We start from the raw sequence: 26,184 nt of genomic DNA, 5'->3' as shown, positions 1-26,184 counted from the left end.
GCCATCTGCTGGTATCAGACTCTTCCACACCACGCATGGATATGGTTTTATCTAAATTACCTCCCAACAACTGGATTCAGAACACTTTTAAATCTCAGTTCACAGTTGAATGAAGAAGGGTTATGTGGTAAAAAAAAAAAAAAAAAAAAAATATATATATATATATATATATATATATATATATATATATATATATATATATATATTCTTACATCCTGCTGCAGTTCTCTGGAACAGTGTTTAGAATCTTTAAAACATCCAAAGAGGGGTAATAATAATAATAATAATAATAATCATAATACATTTTATTTAAAGGCGCCTTTCTCTGCACTCTAGGGCAGCGTACAATGAATGAGGAAAAGTAAAGGTAGAATAAAATATACACAAAAACGGGATCAAATCAGACTAGAATAGGCAATCTTAAACACTACTCCACAGAGTTCATATCAAACAACACAAACAGATGTTTGTGTTTTTTACTTTTGGCCAATGTTTTACAAAACTTTTAAAGGAGAACATTTTTGAAAGAAAACTATTTTTGAAGAGGATTCTCATTAAGATGAACTTCTTCCTAATTTCTTACAGAGATCTTTTTAGGATTTTGGTTGCCATTTTTTTGGTCAGCAGTCCGTCTAAAGGTTCCCAGAGGGTTGCAAAAGAAAGAATCCATTTCGTTAGCTGATGTTTCCTGACACCTCTTCAAGCTAAAGATGATGGTTTATGAGTACAGCTAAAAGCCTGAAACGTAACAATGCCTCTTTCCTTTTTTGAAGTAACTCTACTATTATATGTTTTGAATATCAGTGGATCTGCTGGATACTAACTTTGTCAATATATTGTGTTATACTGCCAGGTTCTAGCATGAATTATGAGTCACAGTGAGTACAGAAGCCCCCACTGCTGATAAACTCAGGCCTGTCTCTCTATTACACTGAAACAATCAGACCTTCACTCAAAGAATTAAGGATTTTTGGTTTAACTATGAGGACATTGCAGTGCTGCAGCCATTATACACATATAATGAACTTACAGCATGAAACACATATACCAAATTCATCAGTTGTGTGGTTTGTTAGCTGTAACAACAATGTTTGTCCATAGAATAAGGCAGACTTGTATCTATTTATTACAACTTTCATATGGTTTACATTTAGGAAGGAAAAAGAAAAGTAATAAAATAAATGTAATTTGCATACTTATGCTTTATGTTTAAAAGTTAGAATAAATCTAAATACAATTGAAGTCAATATTTTGCAACAATTGATCATTCATAACCATCTCCAGTAAATTCATACATGATTAAATGCCTTTTTTCTCATCAACTAATAGTTTGCATAGTCTCATAACATCCATGTGAAGAATCATTGTGCAATGTCATAATAATACTCTCGTAGTCTTGGCTCAACAACGGAAAATCCAGGCCTTTCATCCCCCCTGTAAGACATGGAAACAACACGTCAATATCAAAAAGGTCCCCTAATAAGCACCGCCCTTATTATTCCTGTCTGGGTAAAGACCCATGGGTGAAGAACCCTCCATTATGTTGTGATGACTTAGAGACAGCTTGCCACCTACTTGTATGTCCAGCATTTCCTCATGAGGTCATACATCTCCGGTGGACAGTTCACTGGGGCTTCCATACGATTTCCACCTTCAATCATCTGCATGACATCATTTCCTTTCATCCCCTGTGAACAGCGAGACGTTCAGATTAAAGGTGATAACACCAGGCAGACACTGCTCAGAACCTCTGAAGGGAATTGAGAATGATACAAAATAGTTTCATTGACATTTTTCATATAAATAGTGAGTATTAGTGTAAGTATAGTGGCAGTTGGTTTTATAATATTCCCCCTTGAGAGATAATCAAGCTCATGCTATAGGATTATGACACATTGTGATACAATAAGTTAATACAATTGTGGACCAAAGTTGTCTAAGTAGGAGAAAGATTTTACAAAATAGCACAAGATGTAATGCATCAACCTATACGTTTGTGCTTGAGTGATTGCGTGAAAGAACTGATGTGTGAAATTCTGTGTTCACAGATCGCAGGTCTCAGGTTGCTTAGAGATTGGTCATACCTTGTATGGTTTCTGGCCGTAGGAGTAGGCCTCCCACATGAGCACCCCGAAGCTCCACACATCACTTTTGGACGAGAATTTGAAGTAGTTTATACACTCAGGCGCGTACCATTTGACTGGCCACTTCCCATGACCCTTGGCCTGGAGAAGGACGCACACACACACACACACACACACACACACACAAAACATCAGCGGGTGTGATTTCATGTTTTGTTGGTCATTTTGAAACATCACATTGCAGTCTGCCTCATTACATTTATTTACTTTTATGCACAAATGAAAGACCTTTAGTGTACGTCGTGTTGGAGTGAAAGGAGTTTGATCTAATCTTCCCCAAGATTATAATAAACTGGAAACTAAACTCATATATCGGTTCATTGTTTCAGTGTTTCTGCAAAGGCAAGAACACATCATGCCTTCTATTTTTTTTATCAGATGATTTATATAGTTCTTATGATAAAAATTTTTCCTAAAAGCATTAAAAAATCACCAATGTGAGATGCAGATACAGTTTACAGGCACGGCAGTAGTCATAATCATAATAATCATAATGTCAGTGTGCTTGGAGAATGAGAGAACACGTTGGGAAACACCATGGTCAGAGATGAGCTCCATGTTCTGATCTTTACCAGCTTGTTATGTGTGTACGCAGTATGCTGCAGTGCTACAGAGACATTTTAGCCAGAACCTGGTTATTGTGACAATACATTTTTACTTTTATTCTTTTTTTCAAAAACGTTGTCAAAACAACTTTACATTTTGAATGAAATAATGCTGGTTCATATTAATTAAATTAAAAATAATAATATACACTCTTGCCCATAAAGTTGGAATAAAATGTTTTTTACCTCTTCTCATGGAATGATTGTGACAATGTGATTTATTCTTGATAGATAAAGTGTAGATCTTCTCAACTTTATTGATCAAACTCTTCCAAACATATCACAGTGAAACTTAAACCACAATTAACTTTTGCAAACTGTGTATTCAGGCTTTAACAAAATTGGGGGTATTGAGCAATTATTCCAACTTTATGGGCAACAGTGTATATTGTGACACTCTTGAGCCATATTGCCCCACTCCATTTCTCTGTGAATGGTGAAAGTTGCATATTGCATGGCTTATTTTCAGCCATGGAATATGCACATTTCACCTGTGCACCATGGGCCTGGATGCTTGATCTACAACAAATAAGCTGTATCCATTACTGTTTGTCCCTGTCAGCACTCACCTTGTAGTAGTTTTGGTCCTCAGCGACAGCTTTGGAGAGGCCGAAGTCGCTGATCTTGGCATAGTGCTGCGTGACCAGCAGCACGTTCCTTGCAGCAAGGTCCCTGTGGACAAAGTTATGCTCCTCAAGGTACTTCATCCCCATAGATACCTGGTGGACCAGCTCTGTGATGTTCTTTATGGTTGTTTGCCTGTAGATGATCAAATGTTAATTTGACTATGACAGTAACTGTTTTTCTAGTTATTTTAACTGCAAACCTCTATGGTATAGATGTCTAATCATAAACAATCAGCAATCAAGATGCTCTAAATACTGAACAATGTTTCACAATGATCAGCCTTTAAACTGGAAAAATGAGTTGCAGTTAAGTGAGAATATAACATAATAGTTCAAATATTTGCATTAAATTGAACTAAAATTTGATCAAACATGTTTTGAAAAGGGCAGCATGGTGGTGCTGTGGTTAGCACTGTTGCCTCACAGCAAGAAGGTCCCGGGTTCGAATCCCGGTTTGAACTCGGGGTCTTTCTGTGTGGAGTTTGCATGTTCTCCCCATGCTAGCGTGGGTTCTCTCCGGGTACTCCGGCTTCCTCCCACAATCCAAAGACATGCACATTAGGTTAATTGGTAACTCTAAATTGCCCGTAGGTGTGACTGTGAGAGTGAGTGGTTGTCTGTCTGTATGTGGCCCTGCGATTGGCTGGCAACCAGTCCAGGGTGTACCCCGCCTCTCGCCCGAAGTCAGCTGGGATAGGCTCCAGCTCCCCCCGCGACCCTGACGGATAAGCGGTATAGAAAATGGATGGATGGATGGATGTTTTGAAAATCAATTTCTGTGAGTTTCCCTTGTTCTCATCCAGGTTGTCACTGCTAACTCTGCCGTTGACCCGCTGAGGGGTCCATTGGACATGGATATGCCATCAGTCTATAACAGGTCTAATACGCATAGAGAGACCCCCACATTCCCACCTACAGCTCATTTCTAGTTGCTGATTTACTCGATCTGCCTTTAGGACTATAGGAGGAGACCAGAGCGCCTGTTGCTGTAAGGCAAATGTGCTAACCAGCTAAACCACTTCCAAAGCGCATCGCTACACTGGAACCACAGTAGGCTGAACCATGCACAGTTCTATCTGGGCTCAGAACAAAAATAAAAACAGACAGAACAGAGATCAGAACTACTTGGGGCGGCTGTGGCTCAGTGGTAGAGTGGGTTGTCCCTCAATCAGAAGGTTGGGGGTTTGATCCCCAGCTCCTATGGGTCAACATGTTGAAGTGTCCTTGGGCAAGACACTGAACCCCAACTTGCTCCTGAAGCATGGCTTCAGTGTGTGAATGAGTATGAAAGAATAGTCTCCTCCAAATTAGATCCCTCCTGTATGAATGATGTGTGAATGGGTGAATGAGGATGTCATGTAAAGTGCTTTGAGTAGTTGAAATAACTAGAAAGGCGCTATACAAATACAGGCCATTTACCATTTACCATATCTTGCAACTGCTGACATTTCTTACATTTCAAATCACCACAGTTATCGTTGGACGCTAAGAAAAAGTTTAGATTCTAAATCTGTAAGTAGGATAGGTCATATTTAACATGATGGTGTCTATCATCATGTCCCCAGTACTCATGTCAAATGTCAGTAGAATGTCTCATTCCACAGAATGACCAGGGTCCAGCTGCTGTACATACTTGTTTTTCTGCAGGAACTTGTTGAGCGGTCCCAGCTCGGCCAGCTCCATGACCAGCATGAGGTTCTCTGCCTCACAGATACCAATCATCCGGACAATGTAAGGATTGTCCAGTTGCTGCATGACATTGGCTTCTCTCAGCATCTCCTCACGCACTGACGGATTGTTGTCATCATTCTTCAGGATTTTGACAGCAACTGGCTTCTCTGTCCTAATACATAGGGATGGTTAGTACTGGGTTGACTGTGCCACCTCCTTCGTATTGACACTCACCACAAATGCACATTCCAGACAAGTACAGTGGGTGCAAGTAACCTTTAAGCTCATTTAAGCAGATTTACATTTTATAGTGTATTGAAGTATTGACATTGTGTGTCTGTATGTAGCTTGTGAGTTTAAAAATCTAAATGGGAACCTATCTTTTAGTGGTTATAGTTGTTCTCTTGAGGGGTACAGTCCTGAGTCTTTGGAGACTTTTTATTGACTTTGCAGCGTATATCAATGGCATTTTGTGATGAGTGATGAAGTTGTAATATCAGATACATTTGAGTTTTTTCTGATGGAAGCTACAGTCATGGTGACCATCCTAGTCTAGCTGTTTAAATCTCAGCAAAGAGACATGACCCACTGATTCTGTCAGACTGTTTTCTGCATTTTATGAAGCATGCATAGCATTTTGAGTGCTTTGTTAGTTCCTCATGTTGTTAATGGTTTTTATGTTTGGTTTCAGTTCAGTTTAGGAAGCAAGACTTTTCTAAAAAAAAAAAATGGAATCTCTGGAACTAGGATCTTTTATTTTAGGATCTTGGGAGATTGTAGTTTTTTCTCCTTTTTACTAGTAAGCTCAAAATACTACTGCAAGTGACAAGTCTGATTTCTGATGAGGGCAGTAAAGTGTGCATTGGGTGATTAAAGTGGTAGAGAGCTAATGTTTGTATGCAGGTGTAATGTGTTGTGATGGACTTTAACATACTTCCTCATCTTGTAGATGCCCTTCATGACTGTACCGAAGTTCCCAGAGCCCAGTTCTCCGTCCTCCAGGTAGAGCTGGTTGCGATCAACTGTGGAACTCCTCAGTTCATCTGGGTCAGCGTACGGACTCTCATATACCTCTGTGTCCATTGGCATAGCCTCTGGTGGAGAAATGACCATGTCACATTAGAGGAATGGTGATGGAGTGATTGACACATCAGCATGTTCACAGTATGTGAACTTGTATATGAACAAATTGAGACATAGATATCTGTTTTCTTTTTCAACAAGTTCTCAACATGCCCCAATGAGTTTTCTCTGATGTGCCATTGTTCAGGTTACAGGATATGTTCACATTTTTAATGTCTGTCCTTTTAAAGTCTCAACATATGAGCAGTGAAACAGATTTTTCTCTCTGTAATCATTCCCTCAATTCAAAGATGACTCCCTGTTTTTCCCTCCCTCCACTGCAACACAGCAAAGAAACATTGTATTGTGGAACACAAAGAGAGAATACTCAACTTTCTGCTGAACACAAGGTGTTTGTACATGTCTATATTTTAAATGGCTTACCTTTGCTGGCTGCTTGATTATTGGGCACCCTGGTTTCATAAGGATTCAGAGTATCTGTGTTGTTGTGTCGAGATCCCCTGCCCTGTTATCAGTTTATCAGAGAAGATAATGTTTGCTAGAGCATACAGAGTGAAAACACACATGAAGCACATTTTCACAGGGTGCAGCGCACAAATGTAATCTGCAATGAGTGAATTAATTGAATACTCAGCGTTCTTATGTAGCAGGAGCACACTCTATATGGAACCTGTATTACAGTGACAGACTTTGACATTCCGAAAAAAAATCCACTGGGAAAAGGTTAGCACATTTGGGTTTCTGGAATGTGTTTTTTTTTCCATCAGGTGTCTATTAGCCATGTGTTCATATCACGGTAATACATGGTGTCCATAATAAAAGGAGTTGGATGATTTTCCATACAAGGGTTTTAGAGGAAGAGAATAAATGTATGGGGTTCTCATCTTTATTCACATGCATTCAAAGGAGGGATATGGAACATGTTTAGTTACTGATTTACTGTCTAAATGTTCTTCGGACCACTTTGAAACAGGCAGCATGTCCCATACCCCTGCTTTAAAAATTATGTGAACATATCAATGCATGTTCACATCCAAGAACCCGTTTGGAATCCCTTGCATCAGTGACTTGACAGTCACAACCATTACAAGACTCATCATTCTATTAGTACATTTCAGCAGTTGCATAAAAGAAAAGTTGGAAATGTTGAACTCAGAACACAAAGAAAGGAGGGGAGGGAGGTGCGAAAAGCTCCAGAGTTAGAAAACTAGATCACAAAGTCAAGTGTCAGGGAGAATTCATTTCAGGGGCTGCCTCAAAGACCACAGCCAACAAGAAGGTGAGTCACCAGAGCCACCTGGCCCTACAGGGGCCCCTCCTTTCATTTCCACATGTCAGGGTCCAATACCTCATATCAGGCTAACAAGGTTATTCAAAACCAAAGGCCTCTCTGAGGATCGTCCCCTTCTTTTGCCCAACAGGACACAACAATGCATCTTAAAATACCCTCAGTATCCCTCAGTCAACAGTTAGCCTTAACAAACTTAACAAACTATTGGTCCCAGTAATAAATTACATTTGTATATCAGTTCCTTGTAGAAACCTTGTAGGAGGGTTTCTGTAAATAACAGACAGAAACAATGGGCGATGGTGCAAGAATCATACAAACACATTGGTTTATAAGTGGCACATGTAAGTGACTTAATAGAACTTACAGAATTCACCAATTTCCTCATGTTTAGAATTATCTGGTACTAACGAAATTCACCAGTGGTCCAGACTGTTTGACCAAACCTTGGTGCCTTACTTTTGAAAACGTTGCACTGATGTTATTAAAGGACAAGAGTGTCCATGTTAAATAAGACTGCCATGAAAATATTATATTGTTTTCCACTTTCACAGAGTTAAATCTTTTAACCAACTTCAGTCCTAATTATCAGAATTCAGAATATTCAGAATTTTAACCATTTCAGTTTTTGTGATGATACCACAATTTTCTATTAAAAACTATATCATAATTTAGATATTTTTAATATACTTTATATATTTAATAGACTGGGGGGTGTTTTTTTATGACAGTGTGGAATATATTAATGATAAGCGATGACACTGATTATCATTTTTTTGTGCAACACTGGTCCAGTCTTTTCGACCACTCAGCCACTTGTGACCTGTAATTTCTAACTGTGATCTCTAGCCACACACTAACACACTCATTTCAATTAACTGCTTATAAAATCCACCCAACTACAGAACCAGTCAGAAGTTTGGACACGCCTTCTCATTCAGTGGTTTTTCTTTATGGTTGTTTTTTTCTACATTGTAGAGTAATATTGAAGACATCAAAACTATGAAGGAACATGGAATAATAATAATATGGAATTATGTAGTAAACAAAATTGATGTCTTCAATATTAATCTACAATGTAGAAAATAGTAAAAATAAAAATAAAGGGCAAACCACTGAATGAGAGGGTGTGTCCCAACTTTTGACTGGTACGCTACGCTGCATAACCACTGGACACATTTTTCCACCGCTTTCCATCGAGCCAGACAGTTTTTCTGAACTTTTAGCTGGAGCAGTCACAGGTCACCCCCGAGCGCCCCCGTCTATCCACCCGGCCAGTGTGCGCTCACTGGCCAGGATGGACGAGCTGCTTCTTTTAAACAGAACCAACACGGACCTCAACAGATTCGCCGCCCTGTGCTTCACAGAAACCTGGCTTGGTGATCCTTCACCTGCCGGGCTTAAGGAGGGGTGGTGGCTTGTGCTTTTTCATGAACAAAGGTTGGTGTACAGATGTCACAGTGTTGACGAAAGCATGCAGCCCTCATTTAGAAACCCATTTCACTGAGTGTAGAGCCTTTTAATCTCCAGGGGAGTTCTCCTCATTTATTCTGGTTGCTGTTTACATCCCTCCTAAGGCCTGTGTTTGTGAGGCATTACAGCTCTTGGCTGATCAGATAACTACCATGGAGCAAAAACATCCAGACTCCCTGCTCATTGTTCTGGGTGACTGAAACAGAAAAAACCTCAGCCATGAACTTCCATAATACAAACAGCACATCAGGTGTACAACCAGAGATACAAACACCCTGGACCACCTCTGCACCACAGGGAAGGACACCTACCGCTCTGTGTCCCGTGCAGCTTTGGGATCACTTTCCGGTTATTCTTCTCCAGAATTACAGGCAGAAACTAAAATCTACAAAGCCTGTGATGGACCGACGAGGCAAAGCTGGAAGTACTGTGTCCCCCTCCTGTCTGAAAGTCTGCACTGACCAGCTGGCCCCCATCTTCATGCAGATCTTCAACAGATCACTGGAGCTGTGTGAAGTCCCCTCCTGCTTCAAACACTCCACAATCATCCTGGACCCCAAGAAAGCCTCCATCACACGATTAAATAACTACAAGCCCATCGCCCTTGAAACACCCGAAGGACTCACTAAGGACTCAGTCTGCCTACCGAGCAAACAGGTCAGTGGATGATGGAGTCAACGTGGGACTGAACTACATCCTGCAACACCTTGACTTGGTGGGGTCATTGTGCCAGGATCGTGTTTGTGGACTTCAGCTTGGCATTCAACACCATCACCCTAGAAGCCAGTGGATCAAAGACTTCCTCCAGCTCAGGAAGTTCAACCTGCCTCGGGAGCTGCTGATCCAGTTCTACTCTGCAGTCCTCCAGTCTGCTCTCTGTACTTCCATCACTGTCTGGTTTAGATCGGCCACCCAGAAGGACAGGAGCAGACTACAGGACTGTCAGGACTGCAGGACTGAAATCATCAACCTGCCCTCCACCCAGGACTTATACACATCCAGAGTCAGGAAACGAGCAGCAAACATCACTTCAGACCCATCACGCCCTGGACACAACCTGTTCCAAGTCACTGCACGCCAAAACAACTAGACACGAAAACAGCGTCTACCCACAGGCCACTGCACTATTGAACTAAATCTACCACAGTGTCAGAAACAAATCCCCATGCAATAATTCTGTTACACTGTATGTACAGAAAACAGTTCAGGTCAGCGCACTATTACTATACTGTGTACACCCATATCCTACCCACCTCATGTATATAACGGAACCTATACGTAGTTATTTCATATTTATTCCAGCACCTTTGCAGTCTGCATCATTGCACTACTTCACATTCTTTTACATTTTACATCTATATTTTTAGACATATTTATATATTAACAAGGTAGAGTTTAAATGTGTGTTTACTTTGTTCAGCTTGTACATGATTTAGCATAAGTTTGTAAGCTAAACTACTATGAAATCTTGCAGATGAAAAACTATTTCACTGGAGAAGGGAAAATCCATGACCTGCTGGTAGCCGGAAAAGTCAGGGATCACAGACAGGCTGTTACCACCCTTAAACCCACACCACTAGCATGGTTAAAAACTCAAAACAAATACATGGGGACTTGTATACTGCATACATACTGTCTGTGTCTATTCACTTCATAATTAGTTTCAAGTTAGATAAGGCATTCCAAGACAGTTCACCATGAATTAGCAAGAAATTATAAAATTAACATTTTCCCAGCAAATTAAACTAAACCAAGTGACTAATGCATTGTTGATATTGGGGTAAAAGAGTCTTAAAAGGATGCACCAGTTGTGTGTCGGTCAAAAGAACATGTCTGCAACAGGTCAGACATTATGACATGGTCTTAACGTGCACAAGTGGTAGGAGGGAGCCACTGAATGGGACACAGCATAAAACTGCTGGCTGTGGTTCAGGATGTAATTGCAGCGAGTAGCCTCTGGATGGTGTTAGTTTGTAAACACAAGGGCAACTGGTAGGATGCCACACAAACTGTAAAAAGAGTTTGTGCATGCAGTCTGATGAAGCTGTGAAGCTACCACCACTCTGCTTCGGTCAGAGACATGGAGAAGGCATGTAATAAAGCAAAGGATCGTGAGCACAGGGAAGACTCTGAGGTGTGTTAGTAAGAAGCAATCCACTCTGTAGCGAAGTTGAACAAGGGGGAAGAGTTAAGGGAGGAGGGTGCACACTACTGTGACCAGTAGCTTTATGAGGAGGCAAGAGGAGTGTTAGTGCACCTTTTTTATGCCAGGTATGGGAACAGTTCTGAGTCTGGAGAGAATTCCACCTGCCGCATTTTGCTAGAAACCAAAATGTCAGAGAGGTTATCAGAGGGTGACCTGGTGATGTTACGGTCATGCATGTGCTCATTACAGTAGACACAGATTCAGAGGAAAGGTTAGCTCCAAATAGGGATGTGTCAAGTTTATCTCTTAGAGCATACACTGAGTCATCTTGTTGGCTCATTCAACTGTAAACTACAGGAAGTAGCAAGACACTTTGTTCATACAGTATACAACATTTCATCTCTTACTGTACAGTAAGCTTGTCAGGAGGAAGACGAAAATAAAAGGGTCGGTTCACCCAAATTATGAAAAAACATATTTTCTGGACCCCCTCTAGTGGTATCTATCCATGTAGGCTTTATTCACCTAGGATTTGAGATATCTAACTATTTCTTTGGTGGTTCCACTGAAAAAAATGTGGAAAACCCAGAGTACTAGAATTGGGAAAGAGAGCTTGCTTTTTGTATCCATTTATATTCTATAACCACGATGATTCTATGGTCATCAATACTTTGAGCACCACAAAAATTCACCTCCATTGTATTGTGCGGAACAAAAACTGGAGAAGGGAAAAAAAATTTGTGTGCATGAATTAATACATTTGCTAGCAATAATGACTAATTTGGGTGCTCAAAGTAATAATAAGTGCATACAAATGACTCCACCTTTAGTCTGTTAAACAATGTTGTGTTATCTTAAATGTGTTAAAGCATCAACTAGCGTCTAATGTCACACTCTCTTAATTTGTGTGCACGAATGATTGATTCAAAAGCACAAATAATAATTGATAGAGGTCAAACAAAGTAATTCCAATACCTGTATGCTTTATGAATTTGTGCATACAAATTAGTTTTATTTTTCTTCATGGTCTAAAAGGCTGGACAAACAAAACCAAACCCATGTGCATAAATAGATACCACTAGAAGGAAGTGAGAAAAGGACTTTTTTTTGTTTTGTTATGTTTTCTTTTAATGAGGTTTAAGTCATAACCATCCATATGCACGAGGGTGAGCAGACATGTTTCAATTCAGACAATTTTAATGATTAAATCACTTCAATTGAATAATCTATACCCACTTCAAACACAAAGCTGTTAATTAACAAAACATCTAAGGATATAAAATAACATCAGTGTTGGCAGGTTAGCAGCGTCCTCATTTCCTTTAGCTGATGAGACATGTAAGTAAGTGGAAGGTTTTACTTCCTGTTTTTTGGACATAGACACAGGACCATGACGATACAGACACGCATTAATAACAGCACACCGACATGCACGCACACATACTGTATGCACTAATGCACACACACACACACACACACACACACACACAGAACTTACTAAAGCAGAACTTAATCCAGGATGGTCCCGTGGGAGCAGAGGCCGTCCTATCAGCCACATGAACACAGCATATGACAAAATTTAGATCAGGTTTGAATATATTCCTTTGGTTGTTAGATATTAATTACTAAGAGACTCAAGTTTGATTGAAAGTCTTGCTTTAGATATGTTTTGATTACATGTGTGCACTTTTACCACTTTCTCCGTCAGGTCTTGGACACGGCTCCGTTAGCACTCGCAGCAGGCCGTCTGGTTTGTATGAGTAGTGCTCCACCAGCTGTGGTAAAGAAAGAAGTTCACATGTTAGACACTCATCACAATGCTCAGGACTATATACTGTAAACATGTCAATAAGCATGCAAGAGTATGAGTCTTAAGTCTTTCAAACATTCTTCAGATGCCAAAATGTTCATTGTACCCCAGAGGAAAGGTCCTCTGATCCCCATTTTAGGAAATATTATGTAGTTAGCTTAGCTTAGCATAAAGACTGCTGGGAAAACAACTTGCTTAGGTCTCTCCAAAGTCAACTCAAACTCACCCCTGAAGCTCACTAATATGTATCTTGTTTGTTTAAATGGTCTGTATTTGTATAGCGCCTCTCTAGTCATTTCAACCACTCCATTACATCCTCATTCACCCATTCACATGTCATTCATTCAGGAGGAATCTAAGTTGGAGGAGACTATTCTTTCACACACTGAAGCTGCTTCAGGAGCAAGTTGGGGGTCAAGTTGGGGTTGCTCAAGGACGCACAAGGACAAAGACACACGCTGACTCATAGGAGCCGGGGATCGAACTACCAACCTTTCGACTGATGGACGACCCACTCTACCTATGAGCCACCCACTTTAATATGTACACTAACTGAAATGTAAGAAGGACAATTTGTGGTTTCAGGGGGAGCTAGGAACTAGTTCTTGATGAAACAGCAGCTGGGTCCTTCAGAGAGCCACCCAAACCTTCAGAAGGCTACTGCAGCATCTTTGTCAGTATAGTTAGGTTACCATGTGTGGTACCATCATCACCATCATTCCTGTACAGGGACCAAACCAAACGCTGTGGTCATCCATCCTATGTGGCTACCTGTCCTATAGCCAGAGATGCTGCACTAATGTTCTAGGCAGATGGATACACCATTATTTGTCAAGAAATTGTTACTACTATTCTTTTTAGTGTCTAAGGAGGGGTTTACATGCACATGTGGTGCTTTTCAAAGTAGACTGTGATTATTCTATTTTTTAGCATCTTTTCATTTGACTATTTCTAGACAAAAATAATTGATGATTTAGTAAAATGATAGACTTGGTATTTCTCCACCAGATATACTGTATATTCGTGAAATGTAAAGAAAGCTTTGAAACAGCATTAAGGCTATAATGTGGGTGGGATAACATTTACTAAAAAAAAAACAATTAAACAGTTAAACAAATCAATGATTTTTGGTGAATCTAGTCTGCTGAGTTTCTACTTTTCTGGCCCAAGAGTCCATGAGCGATGTCTACGTAGGCCTAACTACAACAACCACGAAATACATTTTGATATTATTTCTGAAAGAATAAAATGGGAGACAGTTACTGAAGAGCACTTCTGACACCTGCTGGGACACCTCGACCTTTTCCTGAGAGTTATAGTTAAAGACCAACATGAAAATAACCAGAAGTATGAAAGTAATTGTACTAACCTGCCACAGGGTATCAAATTTCTTGCCATCTGGAATAGAGAGCTTGCCGGCCCGGTCCCTGTCAATGCGATAATGCATGACTTGTCCTTCATGTAGTAAACACAGAGCATAGGATCCCTTCGTATCTCTCTGTCGGATCCTGCACACACAAGAGAGGAAAAATGAAGAGAAGAAACAGCACAAAAGTCACAAAGTAGGAGGATGTTGGTTAGTAGAGGACATTTGCTGTTGTTTTGCTTGCATAGCCAGTGTGGTGAAATCTCTTCTCTCTGAAGTGAACATAGAAGTACCATCTATAGTATAGATGGTACTTCTATGTTCACTACAGATTCTATACTCTACTTTCATAGATGTGAGTGATGTTTTTTTGAGCAGCGAGAAATGCAAACTGCAAGTTAGAGATCTGTGTTTCTATCCGTCAATGCAACAGTTTCATCTGAAGGTGTCAACGCTATTACCACACGCCCTGAGTTACAGCTATTGTGTGTGTGTTATTCTGTCCAGGGCAAACACATTCCTGAAAGATGAACAGTGATCAATGCATTCTAAAAACAGTCATCCATCAGATCAGCTGCATCAGAACTATCAAGAGCAAACCATACAGGAAATAAATTGAGGTTACAATAAAAGCTTTACTTGATTTGAAGAGCTTGCAGGGTATACATGTAGTAAGTGTCACTTTGAAGAAGAACATTATTTATATCTCCTCTTTTTCCTGACTTCACAACCTGTGTACAGCTTATCAATGCATATAGTTTATAGTTTTAATGAACCCATGTAAGATTTTATTTTAACCTTTGCAGTGACAGCTTTCAGTAACAGCTTTCCCTCATATTGTTACAAATTATTTTTTGGAACACATACACAGAATTGGCTACGACCCTCAGCAAGAGCAGATTTTAAACTTTAAATTAATGTATTTAACTCTTCTTTACACCAAACCTAAACACATCTTACATTTTCTAACAAATCCTATTTCTGTGCACGTTTTTGTGTCACACAATGCTAAAAAATAATTCAGGTATACATTTATTTTGTCATTTATGTATTTTCTATCTTCATCTTTTTACAAATATTTTGCTAATAATCACTTCAAAAAATGTGTCAAATGCAAACTTTCCAGGTTTTACCAAGTAAGGCTGAGCAAAATGATAAACTTATGGTTACAGACTTATGGTCAGGTCAGATATATGTTTTTACAGTAAAATATGATCCAAAGTAATAATAACACTTCAAATACATATCAAAAAAGCACATGTGAAATTGCCAAATGGAACATATTAAAGGTGTTGATACACTGTTGACCATAAATAATGTAGTAGTAGTGGTAGTATTATTAGTATTATATAATACATCTTCTCACTCTGAGTGTACATGTTGTTATATATTATTGTTGGTAGTAGTAGCAGCACAAAATATTTTTTACCTCTTCTCATGAAATGATTGTGACAATGTGATTTATTCTTGATAAAGAAAGTGTATATCTTCTCAACGTTATTGATCAAACTCTTCCAAACCTATCACAGTGAAACTTAAACCACAATTAACCTTTGCAAACTGTGTATTCAGGCTTTAACAAAATTGGGGGTATTGAACAATTATTCCAACTTTATGGGCAACAGTGTATAATTGCATGTGATTTTAAGATATTATCACATATAACATGTAAGACAGATATATAGAAACATATAAGCACAGTGATATGCCGATGTCTCACACTGTAATGGCCTAAGTAGTTTTTGGACATTTCTCATATGAAATCATATTTATATTCAACATGTAAAATCATAAATGTCACATGTGCTTTTTTACAAGGTTATTTGTCATGTGGCAAGCACATGCCATACAAAATGTGAAGCTCGATATAAATGAGTATGTGTGTATTGTAATAAATATGATGTATATGTAAATATGTGTGTTGTCTTGTCTCCTGAGTAGTAGATGATTCAATGAATTCATTCTTGCTTCTTTGGCAAACTGCCACTGTTGTCTAATACAATATCTGATGCTTGCTCATGTGGGGATTCTTGATTCCTAAATTTTGAATTCTTGACTCGTTGGGTCTCTCTTAATTGGTGGGTGACTTTGGTATTTTTGTATTAAATATCTATACCTGTCTCAACCTGTCATAGTTTTATAAAGTGGAGTTTAGTATAAGCTGAATTTGAAGCTGCATTTAGACCTTCAAAAATATTTTTGAACAATTAAACAGAGCAATTTGATATACTTTATAATCTGTCTCGTATGCTTCAATTCTTGCTTTTATCGTATTTGTCTACTCCTATTGCATTAGTCTTGAAATATTTCAAATATTTATTTATTTCTATTTAAATATAATTCTGCAGAGCACCTTGAAACAATGCTTTGAAACAAATATTCAGATATTTTTTCATATTTTTCTATTTTACTTGTTGCCACTTGCCACCAGGGAAAGCTTTTAATAGTTTTTAAACCCACCTTTTACCAAACATTAAATCAACTGTAACCAGCATTGACATTACAGTAATAAAGGGAAGCTCAGTTACAGGAACTAAACAGGAACTTAAATAGATTGCATGCATGACATTATTTATAACTGCACTGGTCCCTTACAACTATATTCAAATAACGTGCAAAATCCCCAAACATCATAGAAAATAAAAAATATCTATATAGCATAACCAATGTAATGGTGTTTTGTTAGCTCTTGGAAGCCAGAGTCTAAACCTTTAAGTGACTCCCGAATGCTCTAGCCATGGGTCCAGAGTGTCAGCACAGCACTCATGAAAAATCATCTGAAGTTCTAATTGTAAGATAAGGCTTTTTCAGTGGAAACACTTTTCAAGACGTTTCAGAAGAAAAGGGACAGAATAGTCACATCTCGCCCTGCTGTCATTCTTCCTCTTGTTTGGCTACTTCAGGAAGTCCTTTGCAAACTGCCAGAGCGGAAACCACAGTGTGTGCATGTGTGTGTTCCTCTGTGTTTCTTTAGTCGAGACCGCTGTCTCTCAACTGAACGTTCAGCTGCTATAAATACTCTACACTTACTTTGTTCAAATGTAGCAAAGCAAAAGAAACGTTTTAAACATTAAATATATTGAAATAAATACAATATAAAGCAATGTTGCGCTGACGTGATTGTTGATTTAGGCAGTTGCAGCATTTCCATCCATTTCCCAACTGACACTGTAACAAAGTAGATCTATGTGACAGCACTGGGGGAACCTGACACTGTACTGGTAGAGTTGAGAGGTTTCTGTGGCCCTAGACAGGAATCCACTGCCGTCAGCACAAACATAACAGTATAAAATTATGTAAAGTTATATTTTTGTGAAAAGAAAGCTAAAACAGTCAAGACAAACAATAAAGTATGTCAATAAGAATTAACTCACAAAAAGCTAATTATTAACTAAAAGTAGCTGTTTGGCTCACCAATGGGTGGAGCTGCCTCTGACTACATTCTCTATGTGCTACAATTTAAAAGGAAAAGAAAAAGTGCCTGCTGCTCAGAACTGATGCAAATTCCTGGTACTTCCTTCAGTTACTTTTTCCATTGTTGTCTGTCTACCAACCACTATTTCCATCCCTTCCCTCATAATTTGAGGTCCTAGGAACACCTTTAATACGTATTCTACTAACAAACATGCATGCAGTGTTTAGCTGCACTGCTTTTGGTTATTTAGAGTTAGTTTCTGATAAGATCAGAAGTGTCAGTCATTCCAATGCAGCTCCATTTGTTGTAATTGAGTAATGTAATGTCAGTTGTACATATAAATGAAAGCATGTTTCTAGTGCGTAGCTTGATATTTACACTGACTGCCATTTCTTTACATTTTCACTTTCAGTCTGACATTGTGTTCATATCAGGCCTTTAATGTTTAGGAGGTGGGTCTACTTACCTTTATTTTGCCTTAATCTGCAACGGATAACTATATTGCATCCAATCAGAGGCTATATCATGTTTTCATCATTGTAAAACTAATTCTGCTCTGAGGCTCTGAAGAACTTTGCAAGATTCTCTCAAACAGTGACACAAGTGGTCAAATTTAGATGTATTTGTTACAAATAATTCTATACCATTTACCATAAACACAGCCAAAAGCCATACAGAGACACTTGTGAAATACTTACAGGAATTTCCCACTTTTTTGAGAGCCATTTTGAAGCCTGGGTTCAGAGTCTTCGCGTGTTATCGCTCCATGGAACCAGGGCATTTTTTCATGTGCAGTGGTGGCAATGAGTTTCTCCAGCTGAGGCCTCTGGCTGATGATGGCCTGCTCCAGAGCTGCTCCCTGCAAACACACCTTAGCTATGAGCCCAAGACTATGATAAGAAGAATATGCATGCTGAGCCAGGTCTGTGGCTGGATAGCAACCTATTGGCTTTTAACTTTGGCTACAAAGATGGTGTATGCTGCCTTTCTTGGGAGCATTGGTCATGTGCATGCAAGATGCTTAATTGAGCAGATGAATGGTGGTGGCCATATACCAGGGAGTTAAATAAGATCAGCAGCCTCTACACAAATCACAACAATAGTGGTGACAGACAACCTCACTTTGTAAAAGCGAACACTCAGTGTTTGTCTGTACATTCAGTATTAACCATTTAACCAGCAGCTAGATGCTGACGTGTTCAATTTCCATTTTGACCAATAAGACAGTGATAACCTGGTTAGTAAACGGTGAAATTGTTTAGTTACAAATCAACAGGTGTAGTTTCTTGAGTGAAACCTCACCTGACTAGCAAAAGGTTTTAAGGAAAACTAATAGAACTTTTTCTGCCTCAAAGCAGGATTCAGCCTTGATCTGCCCCCCAGAGGAAATACTTTTAAATCCTCCAGATTCACGCAAAGTAGGCAGGTACATGAACACTACAATGCAGCCTTTCGTCTACGTATGTGTAGGTCAAAAAATATAATATTATATATATATATATATAAAATTATTATTAAACTTTTTTCCTCTTCCAACTTCTGCACTGCCTCTGAATAAAGTAGTTTTGATAACCTGGCAAACTTTTGTCAGCTTGTTTTGCAGCCAGTCTGACCCCATTTGACCAATGTTTAGTAACCATTTTAGTGAGCACAATGATATCATAACTGATAGACCAATGGTCAGAGATTGAAAAATAAAGCTGTTTTTCTTTCTTTTAAAGAAAAATAGCAGTCTGACTGTGATTGATGCTGATATTCTTAATCTACTGACTTCACATTTTAGATGTTCTAAATTACCTTCCTTATACTTATAGCATAGAGCTGAAACTAACCTGCAGGTTCCAGGTCTGCTTTACATACTGCCGGATCAATTTTTCCTTCAGGTCTTCAAACGGCCCCACTTTTGGCTGCATGTTCTTGGGCCTGTTGCAAGGCTTCTTTAGCAGACACACAAGGCCGTCCATCTCTTGGGAGTGGTAGTCAATCACATCCACAGGGTTCCTGTGGCTCTTACCACCAGCGATAGCATATGTATCATTGGGTTCTCTTTCAATGGTGTAGTGGTAGCAGCGGCCTGAATACAACACCGACAGTGCAAAGCCTCCGAGATAGTTTCGGCTTTGCCGTAGCAGGTATGAGCCATTGCTCATGCCTGCCTGGCGCAGGTAGTCCTCTGCGTCCTCCCTGGTGATGTTGCCATAGAAGAATGGCAATGTGTTCACTTTGTCAGCCATGTTGGCTTCTGGATGATGGCTCCCCTCAACAGGTTCAGTCACCAGGATGCAATTAACCTAAAAGTCAAATGATGAACCAAGTAAAAATCAAGATTAATTTATTTTATAAAAATACTCAATCACAAAAAACTGACTTGCCTGACATTTCTTTTGCATTTTACAGAAATCAGTAATATGTATCCTAAAGAATGACAAATGGAGTCACTAAATATTGAGTATCGAGAGGAAGTGTTGGATAATTTATCAGACCCTGCCACTAGTGTAATGAAGTAAATGGTGTACAGGGCATTTACACAGATACACATTCACACTTGTGTACTCCTCAGTGTCCAATGAAAATGGGGCTTAGGGCCAGACAGGAACATGATGACATTCGCACTGCCCAGAGACCAACTGATCACCAGCTGATCATCCTGAGATGATCACATGACATATTCACATAACAGCAGCAGCTGCTGTTCAGTTTTTACAAAAGCAAGATGACTTGGTCTTACACTCTTCATCCACACAGCTGGAGGTCTCCCAGTACAACTACAGTCCGATTTGTTACGCAGCTAGCAGGTCCATTCACATGTCATGCTAGAGGGCATAGTTTAATGAGAATTATTCTACTTTCATCCTGAAGGTCCGATCACACACCTGTTTCTCTGAACTGCAGCCAATGATGTAATGTTTCCAATGCAAATCAACTAATTTTGATCATTTTCAAGGATTAAGTGTCATTGATTTGTTACCAGTGGACTGATCTGTTTTTGCAATGACAGTGAGCCCCTGGGTACAAACAAGTGTCATGGTACACTTCCTCAACACTGCGTCACGTTTGAATCTTAATGCCCCTCTTCCAACACTCACATGGCTGACCTAACACTGCTCCACTACAGACCCACAGACTACTCTGATCGTTTTTCTGATCACCACGTTGTGTCCCTCTCCAGCACCTTCTCCTCTGTCTCCTCACAACCCACCCACACATCTCTATTCACTGAAACCTGCACTCTCTTCTCCCAGCTGCGCTTTCTTCCTTTGTTTTGTCATCTCTGCCCTCCTGTGAGACCTTCCCCCCCACCCCCACCGAATCTGCTAGATACCATAGCTGGACCACCTCTGACCACTTATCTCCAGGCCTGCAAGGCCATCTCCATGTGCACCTCAGCTGCCTGACTCACTATAGTCTGCAATGTAGCTTGAGAGTAGCTGAGCATACATGGAGAAGAAGCAAAGTCTTGGCAGAGCATCTCAACTTCCAATCTCTGTCCTCTGTTCTCTCTTCCTCTTTGTCTAGTGCTAAAACTGCTCTCTATGATTCCAAGTTTCCGACTTCTGCTTCAAATTCCATAAAACTCTGAGGCCATCTCCTCCCCGACTTTTAGCTCCTGTCATCAGTTGATGCCATCAGTTGGTTACCATCAACACTTTGGTTGTATCAGTGACATCAAAAACGAGAGCAGTGTGAGCTCAATCCCAGAGATTGAGATTTTAAAGCATCGATACTGGGAGTAGAGTAAAGACCCATTTGCCAGTGGAAATTACTTTCACATACAATTGGTGAGTGTTGGTGAGAGAGTGGCACCAGATGCTCCAGCCTGAACTGGAGAGATGTGATTTGGAGAAGCCATAGCCTACTCCTTGTCTTCTGTGGACTGCAGACCGCACTGCGTAAAGTGCGTAAATCTGTGTAAATCGCACTACACATTCATCAATTAGCGTTGGGGTTCAGTTCTTTGTGATGCTCATTTACTTTAAGCAGAAACTGGTCATCAAGACAGAGTTTTGTTCCTTTTAATTCATTGCCTTTGCTTATGATGAATTCGTTTTTTCTCTTCTCCTGTTGTCCACGTTGCACTGATACAGTGCGCACAGTGAAACTCATTATGTTGTTTAAAGTGACCAGTGAAAGGTGAAGGTGAATTTTCATGAGGTCTTTAATCTTTGTCTCAAGGTTGTTACTGCAGTTTCAGGAATAGTGGAGAAGATGAATTCATCTCACATTCTTCTAGTTTGCTGGTCCACGATTTTGTTTCTTTAGTGACGTTTTCAGTCTGTTTGGTTAGAGTTTTAATGATGATTACTGCTGTTTACTTTTTTGATGAATGCGGTGTGATTGTAGGTAAATTCCAAGCTACTTTTTTCCCGTGTGAATCGACAGGGGAAAAATTTGGTTTTTCAGGACAATAACTTTGCTCTCTGTCATTTGTATATTCCCTGTGTCTGTAGATGGATCTTGTTTTTTTCTTAGTGGATGTGCTTCTGTGGAGTCCATGATCAATATCTATATGATTAATAAAGTGCTCCAAGTCTGATACATTATCTACTGTGAGGGTTATTCTTTCCACGTAAAGTGCAGGGGATTAGTCCAAAATGTAGTTTTTACTTGCTATAGTCTTGTTACCTACTGCTGGGAAAGGCCCCCACCATGTTCAATCTCCCCTCCGTTGTCCAGTGTCCATACTCAAGTGTATATTCATTTTAAAAGAGCCAGTGGAGAAACTCCAACACTCAACTGACCAATAGTGTAACTTCACTGACTCAGTCAGGGACAGACTTTCATGTTTACAGGGCTGGGCCCACTTTGCTGCAGTCTAGCCAAAAATGATAAAAGGATTACACTTACAGAACTTTTCAATGTGAGAAAAGCACAAACCACGTAACAGAGCCTCTCATTCACCTATGCACAACACACAAATTCAAACAGACTTGGCATCTAAGCCGGGCTGCACATCTGCCCACATAATTAAATCTTCACTTTATTTTAATGTAATGCTATCAGATTCATCTTAATTTAATTGTAGAGAGCAGCACAATATGTCTTTTCACTTCACCGTTTAATTTAACATAGTCAGATTACACTCAAGGTTTTGATGCAGTCACACAGTTTTTTATGAATTAGATTATAAAACATAAATGATAAAAAACACAAAAAAATAACATTCATATAGGCTTCAACACTTTGATGTTTCTAAACTGGACAACAACTGTCCAAAACCAACAACATGCAGAAAAATGAATATGTGAACAGTCATTATGTCATGCCAATTCCATCTGCAGAGGAAGATTATGCTAAATCATCATAAACTGCATAAACGCATAACATCTTTCTGAATCCTAAACTATTGATTTTATTTTTCAGAAAACTCTATTAGTTGGCTAATGTAATAAAAGAATAGCAGGGCTAATACTTCTGAATGATTCTATGCTGTAATCTTAACCAGGGAAAAAAGAAAATGCTAATATTGCACTTACTGTAGGCTATACAGTATGGTCAAGTAGCTCCAGGTTGCTAATCCTCCTTTAGTTGGGTTCTATCAGTCCTTCAGCATGTGAACAGGTCATCTTATAGCCAGCTCCTGACGGAGCAAACAAATTTGCTGTCAAAACCACATGAAAACAGTCACTCAGAGTCGATCCCAGCCAGAGCAAATGAAAAGTCAGCCTGTGAATTGACACTGTGAGGTGGTGTGAAGCTTCCTCATTTCAACGTCCTTGAATTTAATTCTTTCACTTCCTTTTTTTTATCTGAACACTGACCAACGAGTGCGCTGCATGCAGGAAATGATGTGACAACTGCAGTGACATAGGTAATGACTTAAATAATGGCATGTATGGACACTGGAAACAGTAGTTGGGCAAAAAAATATCTCAAGAAAAATAAAAGAGAAAACCATCTGCTGAAGAAGACTGTGAGAACAGTGAAGAGCTCCAGAGAAAGCTAGAAACTGAACCTTGTGTTTGTCTTTTTTGTGTTTTAGCTAACTTTATTTCTATTCTCTAAAGATAAAGCTCTGACCTGTGATATCAAATGTTAGTATGATTATTCAATTATTAGAACTTTATTACTAACTATAAGTCATTATGATTATTCTAATGCACTGTTTTTCAACGTTCAATTTTTTTATCTGTTTAGTAGTAAAAATGTTTTGTTGAAATTGCATTTATATATATATATATATGTATATATACACACACACATATATATATATACATATGTGTGTGTGTGTTGGGCAGCAACATGTTTACCACTCAGGAAGTGCCAGCTTGACTTGCTGTGTTTCACACAAATGCACAGAAGCTGCAGCTTTTTGCTGATTGACAGTTGTGTACTAATTTTTCAGAACTTGTGTTTGGAAAGTGAGGCCATTTTGTCCACGTGTCACTTCCTCAAGGGGCTGTTTGAGGGGGGTTAAACCCTGGCTTGAAGGGTTGGTTAAGGGTTGGGTTAGGTAGTTGCAGTGGTTTAGTTTAGGGTTAGGGGGTTGGCAGTTATAGTTCTCCGGCACCAACATTTCACACATGTATTCGCTACACTAGTGTGATCACGCTTATCTTGTCCTGAATACTTATTTTACCTTTTATTTATTTGTTTCCATATTAGCTTCACCTGAAAAATTGAGTCTCAAGCCACACATCTTATATGATTTCATTGGTAGACAATAAATACATCAAATTGTGTATAATTTTCTATTGACTTATCAATTAAATTTTGTTTAATCATTAAGTTATGAAACAATCCCATATAAAATTGTTGAGATATTGTATCTATATCTCAGCTAGCATGTATAGAACAAACTCCATTCCAATCTCAAAATCTTCTATATTACACTCTGGTCATACATAAAGGCTAATGCATAACTGTTTTAAATCACCCATTCATACTTGTATAACTAAACCAATAGACATCAATCTGCATATATATGCACAGCAATCACACACATTTTCTTCTCTAATGCTTCTCTAATTTTAGCATGCTTTTTCTGTTTTTTATTAACATGTGAAAATCCTTCTAAGTCTCTTATTTCTCCATCAAAATGTATTTTCTTTAAACAAGCAAATAATACAAAAAAAAGTTTGAATCAAGTCTCGAACCTACTGCAGTCATCTGTGTCAGAGTAAAAGTGAAAAGGAGAACAGTTGACTGTCAACATACACTATCTACAGCACAACATATAAGATTGTGCAATACTGTGACATTTCAATCTAAAGAGACTACATGCAGACTTTAGCTCATCTTCAAAGTGTGTTGGTTCAAGTTTGTTTGGAGTTGATGCACTGAGAAATGGAAAATCTCACCATATGATGTTTGCTTTACACTCTGTGGTCTTTGTACTGTCACCTCATTGTAACCATGTTGGACATCTCCTCAGACGTGAACTGCCTTCATCAACTGCTCTTACTTCAGTGGAAATAACGCCTTCAAAGGTTATGTATTTCTCAAGTTTTCAAAAAAAATTTAACAATTATCTGTGTCACATTTATTTATTTAGAACAATCAACAGCAGCTAGTACAAATATTGGACTTTGATAAGTCCCATCATATGCACAGATCTCATAAGACGGATTTACATCTTGATTAGTGTTACTTTCAGCAAGAACTGAAGGGATGGGGTTTTTGTTGCGTACGTATTTCTGTACTCCAAAACTTCCCAAAAAGTTATCAGAATTTCACTGATTAAAAAAAACTACACTACTGGCAAAGTTTGTTTACCCACAAATGTACTATCTATAGCCCCATCTTGTGGAACAACAGAACTATCACAATCAATAGGAAAATAATCTTCAGTCAACCGCTGACGTTCTGATGGATAGTCATGGCTAGTATAAAAATGACCTTACAGGGAATTCAATCACCTATCTAAAGCAATTCCAGTCCCTGTGTGTGTGTGTGTGTGTGTGTGTGTGTGTGTGTGTGTGTGTGTTTTCTACCAATGTAGCGTCATGTAGACACGCAGTTAGCATGGGCAGAGAAGCTCTCTTCTTTTCATTATAAACTGACCTACCATAATCAGTTCTTAGTGAAATATTTTAATTTGATCAAATAAATGTTAGTTCGCTTGGTGGAGCTTCACCTAGAACCTTCCTGTGTTTGCATGTTCTCCTCGTGCTTGCATGGGTTTTCTCCGGCTTCTTCCCACAGTCCAAAAACATGCAGTGTTTGTGAGTTGGCTCTGTGATTGAAAAAGTCAGTCAGTTTGGACTGGCTCCAGCCCCCCTGCCACTCTCAAGGTACCCTCATTGTAAAGACAATGGATGGATAATGTAATATAAGTATAAAAAGAGCCCCAGCTTCACCTTTGTGCCCAAAATATAAAATCTCCATAAAGGCATACACTCCCTTTGTGTGGTCCAATCCTAAAATCCAAGCATACCGCATTCACATTATGGAAAAAACATTTGGTGTGGTTTTGCATAATGAGCCCTTTCTCTTTGCTCTTGCTCCTAAAGTCAAGATGTAATTGTTGGTGCTAGTCCTGGCAGACTTTATGACAACCTTGCATATAAAGAGGAACATCTTCATGGCAATGGATTAATGAACGACTTTTACTCTTGAA

General features: G+C 39.1%; 1 protein-coding gene across 2 annotated transcripts; it reads right to left on the bottom strand.

Annotated features, from left to right (window-relative positions):
* Positions 1-1,055: 1,055 nt before the first annotated feature.
* syk (spleen tyrosine kinase) lies at positions 1,056-23,290 on the bottom strand. Of its 2 annotated transcripts, XM_070850819.1 has the most exons (14): positions 23,102-23,290; positions 19,460-19,918; positions 18,326-18,486; positions 14,216-14,354; positions 12,730-12,811; positions 12,535-12,581; positions 11,148-11,210; positions 6,553-6,634; positions 5,981-6,140; positions 5,009-5,218; positions 3,319-3,508; positions 2,085-2,225; positions 1,576-1,688; positions 1,056-1,434 (listed from the first exon to the last, which is right to left on the bottom strand). In XM_070850819.1, exons 2-14 carry the CDS (start codon positions 19,859-19,861, stop codon positions 1,362-1,364), a joined length of 1,863 nt encoding a protein of 620 aa, XP_070706920.1. In that variant the 5' UTR covers positions 19,862-19,918; positions 23,102-23,290; the 3' UTR covers positions 1,056-1,361. The 2 variants fall into 2 exon arrangements, with proteins under 2 accessions (XP_070706920.1, XP_070706921.1); XM_070850820.1 differs by lacking the exon at positions 11,148-11,210 and having other exon boundaries at positions 1,057-1,434.
* Between the last annotated feature and the right edge of the window lie 2,894 nt (positions 23,291-26,184).

Source organism: Pempheris klunzingeri, chromosome 19 (genome assembly GCF_042242105.1).
Source record: "Pempheris klunzingeri isolate RE-2024b chromosome 19, fPemKlu1.hap1, whole genome shotgun sequence".
In the NCBI taxonomy this organism is placed as follows: domain Eukaryota; kingdom Metazoa; phylum Chordata; class Actinopteri; order Acropomatiformes; family Pempheridae; genus Pempheris; species Pempheris klunzingeri.
The sequence above is the reverse complement of the archived record's forward strand: the minus strand, read 5'-3'. Positions and strand labels throughout refer to the sequence as shown.

Coding starts and splice junctions, on each gene's coding strand:
- syk (XM_070850819.1), bottom strand. CDS start 19,861: ATGGCTGACAAAGTGAACACATTGCCATTCTTCTATGGCAACATCACC. Junction 18,487..19,459: donor AGCAGACCTGGAACCTGCAG/GTTAGTTTCAGC, acceptor GTGTGTTTGCAG/GGAGCAGCTCTGGAGCAGGC. Junction 6,141..6,552: donor TAATCAAGCAGCCAGCAAAG/GTAAGCCATTTA, acceptor TTTCTCCACCAG/AGGCTATGCCAATGGACACA.